Source organism: Calypte anna, chromosome 1 (assembly GCF_003957555.1).
Source record: "Calypte anna isolate BGI_N300 chromosome 1, bCalAnn1_v1.p, whole genome shotgun sequence".
Classification (NCBI taxonomy): Eukaryota; Metazoa; Chordata; class Aves; order Apodiformes; family Trochilidae; genus Calypte; species Calypte anna.
The window spans coordinates 46696505-46707904 of record NC_044244.1 but is presented as its reverse complement, the minus strand read 5'-3'; the positions used below and the strand labels follow the sequence as shown (position 1 = coordinate 46707904).

Here is an 11400-nt window from a genome sequence, read left to right as displayed (position 1 = left end):
AATAACATATATACTATATATTTATATAAAATAAAATACCCAGAGGCACTGGTTTGCATTAGGGCTTAATTTCCAGCTAAATTAAAAATAAAATCCAGGCATTTTGAATGCCTAAGGGGTACTAAAGCAGCACCCCAAATCATTAACTTTTGCACTTTTTATAATATATCCCAAACCGGTCAGATTTGTTTTTCAAAATTTTGTAGTAAAATAAAAGTACTCTTTGAGGAAAATCTATGCAATTAAACAGCAGATGCTTAACCCCTGAAAAATAGAGGCTTATAACAGAAGTGCTGATAGACCCTTAACCACAGCATTATTAGCAGCAGGTGCTGCTAGAGTTATTAGTTTTCTAAATAGTTTAAATGTAAACAGTATTCTTAAGATCTAAGTGTAGCATAATGGTTGGGATTTGCTCTTTAATTCTTTTTACTAGAAAGATACAGCTCATTTAAAATAGCTGGTAGATACAGAAAGCATAAATATACAGTAAGTTTAGACACTGATTGTACTAAATGCAACAATACAAAGAAGCAAACAGGAACACAAATGGTAACACAATAAAACTGTATTACATTTGTGCCTCAAATATTACAATACATTATATACAATAGTCCAAAATAAACATCTCATGCCAAATGACACAAAAAGAAACAAAGAACCAAATGAACCAAAAACCCCAAGAGCAAGCAAAAAAGAATCCAGCCATATGTACAGTACCTTTTTAATTAACATTCAACTCTGAACTGGAGCAATTTTCACTACATACAGATGCAGTCCGCCTTTTATTTCACGCAACCATTCTGTCTCCCTATATCTATGCTATTCAGTAGGTTCCTGTGTCATTTCTTATATACACGTTGAGCAAAAAAGATAAAAGAACATAGTGCTTTGTATTCTTAATGATGTGGCATCGGATCAGCGAACCTGGGGTGCATAACCTTCTTTCATTAAACCCTCCTCATAGTCTGTCTGGCACAGAATCATGTTGTTCTTCAGGAAAAATTTGTCTCCAACGCAAAATCTGAAATTACAATAATAAAAGGGGAAAAAAAAAAAAGATAGTTGCAGGATGAATGATGTGATATGATCTTGCATGTAAGGATTGTACAGCAAGCATTCACAGTTTGGTTGTACCGACCGCATGGCTCACACCTCTTCTGCCTGTCAAAGCTCACACAGACACACGTGCACGGGTGTGAAAACCCAGCAGAGGAATTGCTCTGGTACCAGGATTAATCCTGTGCATTCAACAGTCTGGTGCATTCAAGCACTTTTGCTTCCCGAGCCAGAGATTTCATTCAAAGCCCCCCAAAGACCATGGGGGTCTTGGATCAGGTCACTAGCACACAGATAAAGCAGAATAAATACCCCAGGCTACTGAGCTGAGGGAAAAGTAAATGTCCTGCTTTCACACAAACCAGAAGGAAACCAGGATGATTGCATGCAGTAGCAAGTTCATCTGAGATTTGTTACACTTGTGTGCAGACCTGTAGGTGAGAATTCCTTCCTATGCTCCATGGATATTTTCCTAGGATTGATTTAAATCAGTGGTTATGACAACCTTTCCTAGCAGATGCACAACTTTACACACATTGTGGTGCAAACCAGAGGCAACGCAGGCAGGTATGCAGAGAACCCTTTTAATTTTTTTTCTGGAGTGTAGTAGTTTCAACTGTAGGAGTTAATTTTAAATTTAGTTACTCAACTGACTGCTCTCTCTCTTGTGGTATCAGTTTATCTACCTTGTTATACTATTATGTGCATCAGAATGGTTTGATAGCTACAAAATGTTGCTGAGATTTTTCATTTGATTTTCTCTGATGAGTGGAAAAATAACGTTAATGCTCCTGGCCGGCTCGCTTCAAACTCCAAGCAGAATTTCCCAGCTAAGCAGCGTGCTTGAATATAAGAAGGCTCTTCACTGACATCCATACCTCCCAAACACCCCCTGCAACACTTCCCCCCAACAAAGCCAACCTTCTCCAAGATACTTAAGAAGCAAGTGAATAGGGACAATGCGTAGACAAAGAGTTTCCCTAGTGACTGCCTTGGCAGGGTCAGCTGCCTTTGTTTATAGTGAACTCTCCAGCGATATAAAATATATTGGGAGGCACTGCTCACATTATTCCAATTAAATTGAAAGAAAGTAACCTAAATGAACCCCTTAACACTGATGTGAATAAATGAAATCAGTTTCTACCAGCTAATTATGGATCTCACTACATAAAGTATTGTTAAATGTGTAATGGATTATAATGTACTTCTTTGTATAATTTCCAAATGGTGACATCTTGGACACAATTAGGGTCAGATATAAATGCTTGTGTTGTTTACGGTAGATTTAACAACAGAGTAGCTATGGGAATAGCTGTATATGTATTTAATTGTAACAATTTAACCTCCAAATAGTGGTGCTTGCTGTAGTTGACCCAGTAAAACTACATAAATGACACAGGATGACCTACCTGACCCCTGATAGTGGTGTCTCTTTATCAGATAGTCAATTTCTAATGATGTTCAAGCAGAAATCTTGGTGAATTGTCACAGATTAAATTGTGTATTGAAAGCAGTCCTTTAATGTTTTGTGAAGTTGGAGGTTTAAATGAGTAGCAGTTGGACTGATTTACATTTGTGAAGATTGGAATGCTAGACAAACAGTGAACCCATTTATTTTCCAACTCGGTAGCTTTGGAAATTTATCCTTATGCTAGCTAAATAGATAGAGGGAAAATAGTGTAATAAAAAAGTGGATTGAAAAGAATTAGCTCTGCTCTTAAAGGAAAATTGGTTTGTTTATTTGTGGACTCTTTTTTTCCCCCCTTTTTTTTTCTGTAGGATTGCTGCCTGATGATGATGATTAAAAATAGAGATTATGGAATGATCCCAAAATCTTTATCTTATTTATGGTCAAGACTCTTCTGTAGAATTTACAAGTTCCCACTATTCTTCCCACCCCAATCCTGATATATTAGAGTACTACCAACACAAACGTATTTTGAGTAGGTGTGTTGAAATGCAGAATTCTTGAAGCAAACTAATTCTCTGGCAGTTTCTCTAGTTTCCATCCTTTGTATTTTTGTCCATTGATAACAGTACTGACAAAAATTCTTTTGTACATTTTACAAGATTATGTAAATGAGTCTTCACTAGTGCTAACATATAAATAATTTTCCCCAAAGAAGTCACATTTAAACTAACTAACTAACCAACCAACCAAATAAAAGTCCTTCTTAGTTTCTCAAGAAGGAGATTAGTGTTCCCCTAAAGCAGGGGAACTTAGGTATTATGGCAAATAAGTGCCTCCATTACATATAGCCCAAAGATTACTGCTGAGGATGGAGGTGGAGATGTCCACCTAGGAATTCCCACCAGATCAGAGAGTTATTGTGCAGCAGTGGCTCTGCCTGCAGGTCAGACACCAGTGGGTGACACAACCAACTCTGCTTACCCAGCAGAAGCACTAACTCTGAACTCTGAATGTTGTTCATCTATGTATTCATTGCTATTCCAGCCTGATACAGAACTTAATAGACAAATCTATTTAAAATATTTAGTAAACTAATAATAGACTGCTGGAGTGCAGTTCATGTACACACCAATACTTTCACATATGCCTTCTTGCAATATTGCTTGCATCAAAATCCTGTCTGAAGGGTTTTTGTTGCTCAGCCCTCAGAGAAGTGCCAAGGTTTGAATTAAACTACACCAGCTACACGAGGGAGCCAGGATGCCTTTCTCAATAAAAAGTGTCAATGCCTTTTGCTTTTGCTATGTTAATATGTCGAGCCAGAAATGCTCTACCTATGTCTACATGGCATTTGACAGCTTTATGCATGAGTGGCTTTAAACATACACAGTTCCACAAATCATTTACCTTCCAAGTGTGCAGCTGTCTTGAGGAAAGGCTGCCAGTGGCCTGTCTAGACACGCTTGGCTGTGTGATAACCTGTGGGGTGGGAGTCTGTCTGCATGGTAAGACACCCCCTGGGTTCAGCTGGGACTGTGTTTACACTCTGAGGGGTGCGAAATCCTCTGTGCCTTGGAGGAAACCTGTTCCTTGTGATACTAAGATCCAAATTCTGCGACCGTCTTTGTGTTGTTCGAGTTCAGTGACTGAAACACACTGCCAGACTCACAGTGAGGTTTGCCTGTGCCCCTGGGTATCAAATGTGTGAATTATGCACTCATTAGGTGACAAGAGGTAAGAACTAGGTGAAAAACACTTAAAGGTGACATGCTAACAAAAGCAGGCAATTAGATGGCTGAAATATGACAAATTATGTCCATCCACACTTTCAAACTTATTTGACTCTCAGAAGCAGATTTAACTTCTTCTGAAGTCCAAGAGCTAAATCTTGCAAATACTCCAGACTAGATGTGCACAGTCTCAGATTTAAACTTGTCTCAGATTTAAAATGTAAAGGTAAATTCAAGCCCAGCCTTCCACCCCTGGCAAGTGTTTTTTTTCATTGAATTGGCATTGGCCATAAATCAGGGCACAATTTAGGCATGCATATCAAATGTAGTCAAGGAGCATATTGAGGTGCCACTGGGTTAGGAGTTTATAATGAGGCAATACTATTACTCTTCTAGCAGGCAGATGGTAGTCTTCAGTCTTCCCTAAAAACCTCACCCAATTTATTTAATAGGCATGCAAGACGAACAGGGTAAAATATACGAGAGGCTGCATTAACATGCCAGATTGGACTTACCACAAGAAATTGATAATACTACTTTTGACACGACCGTGACATTAGTAGAATGGCCATTATAATTAACCTACATCCTAGAACTCCTGTCATATTTTACAATTGCAAAAGGGAGGCCATTTATATTCCAAAATGACCTCTGTTATCACCTTGTTTGGAAGGGGAAGGTGTGCCTAGACTAATCACAAGATGTAGAAAAATTCCATCTTGAGAAACAGGTATTTCATTGTTCAGAACAGGTATTTAAGGAGATCTCACTGCTGTCTGTCATTTTTTCTGATGCGCAGGACATGTGTCAAGGTACTGAAGAGTTCTTAAGAAAGTGAGAGAAATATTGCTGTGAACTAAGATGGCTGTGTGTGAAGTGCCTCTGGTAATGCAAGGTCGGTGGTTTTGTAGAATGAAACAAAATCTGGAAGCATTTAACTGAGTTTTGTTGGGACAAAAAAATCTCAGTCCCATGCACAACCTTTCTACTCTGCTTTGTGCAGTCAGTGATGTAACTTGTGTCTTTTTCTCCCTTTTTTTTTTTTTTTTTTTTAAACACCTTTGAGTTTCCAGTATAACTTCAATTAATGTAAATCTACATGCATCTCTAAGAGAACAAAATCCACTTTTTTGCATCACAGTTCATCAGTCTACACCTATAGTTGCTAAGTGGGAAAGTGAGTTGTGCCTGGATCTGTACATTTTTACTAGTATAATGTAGTATGTATCCACACAGAAGCCTAAGACAACTCAAAAAGAGAAACCTTGACCTGATGTGCTTTCCATTTACTATTTTTTTAAAAAGCAGGTATGGAAAATATAGTACTTTTTGTTCTAAATTTAGAGACACTCAATGAAAATAAGCAGTGTTCAGGTCTTCATAATTTATAAAATGACCACTCATGTAAAAATATAATATTTGAAATATGGATGTCCCTGGCATTGCAATTCCCCACCCCTGCTAGTCAGAGAACAAAAGCAGCATTATGTGGGCATTTTATAGTTTATACTGGGGGTAAGTGTTTACAGATACATCAAGACAGTGATTTGAATGAGTCTGTAACCATTTTCAGTTCATTTCCCATTAAAATAAAGGCTGTTTCTGATAAAAGGATAGAGCAGTGCATTTAGACACCTCTCAGTGTTAGCAGATGGGGGTTTTAAACCATACCCTGAACTGACTTCAGATGGTAGAGAGAAAATATCACAGAAATACAGAACAAGCTGCTAAAGCAGCTGACAGAGAGTGAAAGGAAGGACACTGAAATTCTAGAAAGTGGGAAAGCCGAAGGCAGACTGAGATCATCACTCCAGTCAAAAGTGTCAAGCAAAGATACAGCTGAGCCCACTCGCAAGATTTTCCACTCCATTTTGCTAGTCACACACATGCAACCTGACAAAGTGTGAAAGGCAGTGTCTGTTTACAAGTTTATTTTTCCAGTGGTTTCCATTTTTTTTCCCCCTGTAAGTGTTCTGCAGAAATCAACTGTGTTGGGGCTACTGCCAATGTGAGGTGAAGTGCTTCTGAGGAGTTTAATATGCTTACAGGGAAGAAAGGGGAGCACTCACACCATTAAGATGACTGTCACTAAGCTCTGCGGGTATTTAGGAGATGGAAAAACTTCAAATTAGGAGTAAGCTGGACAGAGACATGAAAGATAAGGGGATGCTAAAACCTTTAGGCTAGGAGCAGAGCTTAATATTCACAAAATCCCTACAGCTTTAAGCATCAGTTTCTAGAAAAAAAATGGGGAAAATATGTCAAAAACTGGCCGTATGGAGCAATTAGATACTAAAGCTGAATAGCTTTATGAAAAGGAAAATATAAGACTGTATATTTGATGCCAGGGGACTCAATGGCTCAGGAGATCTCTTTCAGTCCTGTGTCTACAGTCCTGTCTATAGTTTGTCTTCCTAGAATACAGTATGCAAGGTGTGTTTTACTTCTGACTCTGAAAATCCAGTCTTCAGGAGGCCAACTAAACAGGACAGGCATGGTATGAGTTAGTCCAGAGTTTGACTTTATAGACCAAGAAACAGTCTCCTTAAATCAAGGGGGTCTAACTTGAATCTATGGTGAGGCATGAGCTAGATAATGTGTTATGGATATTCAAAACTAACACTGCAAACACTGAAATTGCAGGTAAAATCAGAATCACTGAATCTTTCCCAGAAAGCACTAAGCAGAACTGGGCATGACCCTCTCACCTGGGTCTGGATCAGGATCAGCTATTTAAATGGCAGAAATATGATGGCCATATAGTAGTAAACTGAAAGAACAAGTGGCCTCAAGGATCAGTGTGACCTGAGTTATTAAAATTAGCTAGCTTGGAAGGCAGAAGGCATTGGAAGGTGCAACCAGACACAACACATGAGAAAAAATTTGAGGTTAGCAAAGGCAAAGTAATGTAAACTGAAGAAACATTTTAGTCTATGCATAAAGCTCGCATACATTCTGTTGGGGAAAAGCCTTAATAGTAGTTGGTAACTGAAAATCTGAAATATGGAACCAAACAGAGAGCATCAGACACTCTCTGGTAGTACTCCAGTTATATTGTACTTTCATCAGTATAAAGAATGACCTAGAGGTTTTAAAATGTAATGGGGAAGAGAATGTGAAGGTGTAGAATAAGGTTAGACATATACATCTGTTTTGTAATAATTGGTGAACATTGCTACCTCCACTGGTGATTTTTTTATATCTCTGATGTGTTTGTAAATGAGAATATTTTCTTCAAGAAATACATTTCACATTAGGGATCCTGGCTGCAGTGAAAGGGAATACATCTTAAAAAATGCTCAAGAACAGATACAAAGGAGAAGCATGAAAGAAAATTAAACTGCTATCCTATAAAGTCCTCACTTAGAATCTGCTGTTTGGTTTTGATTAGCTTAACCTGAGGTAGAAAAAAGGATTCTGAGAAGGGCAACAGAAATTATTAATGGCATGGTGACTGACAAGATTATTCAGTTTAAAAGAAAAGGAAAAGAGGTTTCAGAGAAGATACGAAAGAACTCCAAAACTGGTGATGGGTAAGGTCCTAGCAATTCTACTTTTTTATTGTTTTACAAGTAATGAAAAACTGAGGATTTAAAGCTATTTATTAATGAGATAACATAGCCAATGGGTAACTTTGCTGTAGGAACCATGGAAAAGCTAATGTGTGGGAAGCACACATCAAATAGGTTTTACTGTTAAAAAAACCAAAACAAACCAAAAAGAGTCAACAAAAATAATATCCAAAGTGCCACTAGCCCCAAAGTGTGAGGAGTAAAGGTACCCTACAGGCAGTCTGTTTTATAAGGCTTCTTGAAATCTATTGCAATATAATCAGGATTAGGGCCACTTTTGAGAATTTCTGAAATTGTCTGAAACTTTTGTAACTGCTCCCTGCTTTGACTAAGTGAATCAGACTGTATTTCAGGTAAATCAGTTATTTTTCTTTCCCAGCCTAAGACTCTTGTAAGAATATTTAAGTAAGCTTTTGCCCAAACTACCTGCATAGTAAGAGTCAAATAAGAGACAAGACTGAAGGTTTATAAATGACACGTCCCAGGAAAACTCCGTGTCAAAAGCACCTAGCAGCACTTTTCCAGGGAGATCAGTGGCATAGTATTATGTATATTAGTTGCAGAGTGAAACTGTATATTAGTTGAAGCTGGTAATGATAAAAGGAACAGTAAAAATTAACATAACAACTTTGCTTTTAGGGAAGGAAGAAAAAGAAAGTTCACTTCCTTAAATCCAACTGCTAGCTGTGATGAAAATCTTTTGCACTCAGGGTAACAAACATTGTCTGCTTTGCTTGACTGATGAAGATTAGCTGACTTCTTACATTAAAGAAGTTTGTCTTGTATGGGCTGAAGTGACAAGACAATAACTAAGTGCTAATTGTGCATAACCAACACTAAAGATATGCAGCCCCATTATGGCATGTAATAAATGAAGCGAACAACAGAAATATATTAGGCACTTTAATAATGATGCTAGAATCGTGGTTTGAAAAAAAACAGAGATGTGAAGGGTTTAAGGAATGAAGCCTAGGAGCTAGCTTGTGTTTTACTTTGGTAGGTACTACTAGAGGCTCTGTCTGCCTTACTCAGAACACAGTCTCTTAGTTCTGTGGCAAGACAAAAATTGATATAGGACTTTAAATAGGAGTAGAAACTATAATTACCTTGCATTATTATATAGTTTAAGCAGTGGTTATTACTTGCCTGGTATTTTAATTTCCCATGCAACATGATGAAAAAGGTCAATTTGGCTTTTTTAAAAGAGCATAATCGTACTGTGCTACACTTATTAGCAGCTGTACATTTTATGGTTCTTTAGGGAGGTCTGATTTTTAAATGACTACAGTGTTACAAAATAATACACTGTAGGACAAAATGTGTTAGAAAAGTTTATTTACAGATGTCTCTAACTTTGTTGTGTTAATTCCCTAAAAATGTATACCTCGTGATCCTTCCAACCTGAAAGAAAAAAAAAAAAAAAAAAAAAAAGCTATAAAACTCTAAATAGAATAATGTAATAACTGAAAAAATCCTATAATAGGTACATTAAGGAGAGGACATAATTGGTTCTCTCATTTCCTAGACCTCATAGAAGTTACTGTTAGCAGCTCTCGTGAAGTCAGAAATAGAATTCTCTGTGAAATCTCTGAAAGGATTTGGCCACCACTATGAATGCCACTATTATAAATTCAGCTGCATTCAACTCTGGAAAAATCAGTTGTTACAATTTTATCATTTTTGAAATTTACTCTGCAACTGTAACATATGTGTAATGCTTCAGAACAAGGTATCAGGCTTGGATCCTTGGGATTTTTGTAATTTATAATTAGGTTAATTTAAAGTATGGAATTTAAAATATGTCATAAGAAGGTCAATGCTGCTATAGAGAAAATGGTGGGAACAATATTTTTAAAATTTAAATTATTACAGTTCTGGCAACAGGAAGAAATAAAATTTACTTCAAAAGTAATACATGTGATAAAAATGAAGAACTAAAGTGAAAGTAACGTAATAATGACAAATGGTACTACTAGGCTCTTCTGCAGAAAAGGATCTCAAAGTCCTTTATAAATACTTATTAATTAAGCTTGACAGACTTTTGAAGGAGAGGAAGTAACATTATTCTTGTTTATTGATATGGGATTAGAGGCACAAAAAGTTTCCTATCCAAGGTCATGAAAGATGTTCTGTACCATCTGTATCTGGAAGAGTATCCAAGTCTTACCCTCAGTCTTGGATTTCCATCATTAGTAGATGTTTCCTCCTCACTTGAATGTATGCCCACACTGGTGCTGAATTAACACTTAGCTTATGGAACTGACCCAAGAAATTCTCTTACCTCTGATTACAAAGTTGACATGCAAAACAGTCCAGGTGATAAACATTGTCCTTTGCCCTCATCACCATCTCAAAAGCAGGTATGAGCTTACTGCAGGCAGCACAGTTTCCTGTAACACCGAATAACCTGGAAATACAAAAAGAAATATATTCCTGAAGATGCTTAACTGAAAAGAGAGCCACACTTTCTTTCCTTTTTTCCCTTCTCTTTTCTGTTCTCTTCTTTTCTTTTCTTTGTCCTTGCTTTCATTCCACACACACCCCTCACAATAATTTCTTGGTGTTTGATTGACTTCTCAGCACACCTCTCTTTGGAAAAGCTGGGCTGGAGTGCTACAAGTCTGCCCAATTTACAATACAAAGGCATAGTCCTTTTTGTTGGAGAGATCTTTATGAAGCAGACAGACTAATATTGCCCCTATTGTGATGTTATTTATTTTTTTCTGCAGGTAATACTGACCTTCCGTGATAAAAGAAGTATCTTGTTAATCTAAACAAAGAAATAGCAAACACATTAGGGTTGTTACATAAGTGGGCAGGCAGAGGTCAAGCAGTTTGCATATGTGAGGAGAGTCTTCTGCTTGGATTCTGCTGTAGACATGGGAGCCACATAACCTTGGCTTTTGGTGCTATTTATTATTAAAACACACTTTAGCTTAGAAAAGAAATAACACTCGAAAAAGCCAATATTCTTTGCATTTTTGACATCTAGTGCTAAAAGCTTTACCATTATTATTAAAAGAACATTTTATGAGCAAGTCATTTAAATCGTCAGAAAGCATTAGTGGTTCATGCACCTTACAACCCTATACCATAGTTATTGCTATGATTATGTTATTCAGGTAGCACATTAAAGTAAATGAGGCTGTAAACTATATATAGTCACATCAGGAGTAGAAGTATAAAATACTGTAAGAACAATATGAAATGCTGTTTTTTGCCAGACATCTAAATATTTTTTTTTAATTCTCTTTGTTACAGATTTTACAATACTTCTCAAGTGGGTGTACTAAAAGAAAAATTAAAAAATCACCCATATGCATCCTTTTGTAACATAGAGGATTATAATGAACAAGAAAAAATATGCTAGCTCCTCATGGCAGAAATCTTTGAAACTAAGTTTATTTAAACTACTTAATAGTTGTGATGGATTATTAAAAGTAATGCTCTGCTTGTGCATAGCAGTTAATGCTGTTTTTAACTATGAAGCACAGTAGATGAAAACGCCACATCTGCCAGTTTTCCTTTTTTCCTCAACATCAGGCTGACAGCAGAAAAATATAATGGCTCTCAAGGGAAACACCAAATTAAAAGCAGTTCTAAACTAATGAATTCAAAGGTGCTCTTT

The 11400-nt window shown here is 36.9% G+C and overlaps 1 protein-coding gene across 2 annotated transcripts in view; it reads right to left on the bottom strand.

Moving 5' to 3' along the window:
• Nucleotides 1-554: 554 nt before the first annotated feature.
• LMO3 (LIM domain only 3) overlaps nucleotides 555-11400 on the bottom strand; it is a 57756-nt gene continuing 46910 nt past the window's right edge. Inside the window, exons 4-5 of one of the 2 annotated variants that reach the window (XM_008505927.2) lie at nucleotides 10054-10179; nucleotides 555-1024 (exon numbers count right to left, since the gene is read on the bottom strand). In XM_008505927.2, coding sequence (XP_008504149.1) covers nucleotides 919-1024; nucleotides 10054-10179 — 232 coding nt within the window. In that variant the 3' untranslated portion in view covers nucleotides 555-918. The remainder of the gene's footprint in view (nucleotides 1025-10053; nucleotides 10180-11400) is intronic. The other variant, XM_030458576.1, reaches the window with a different exon arrangement.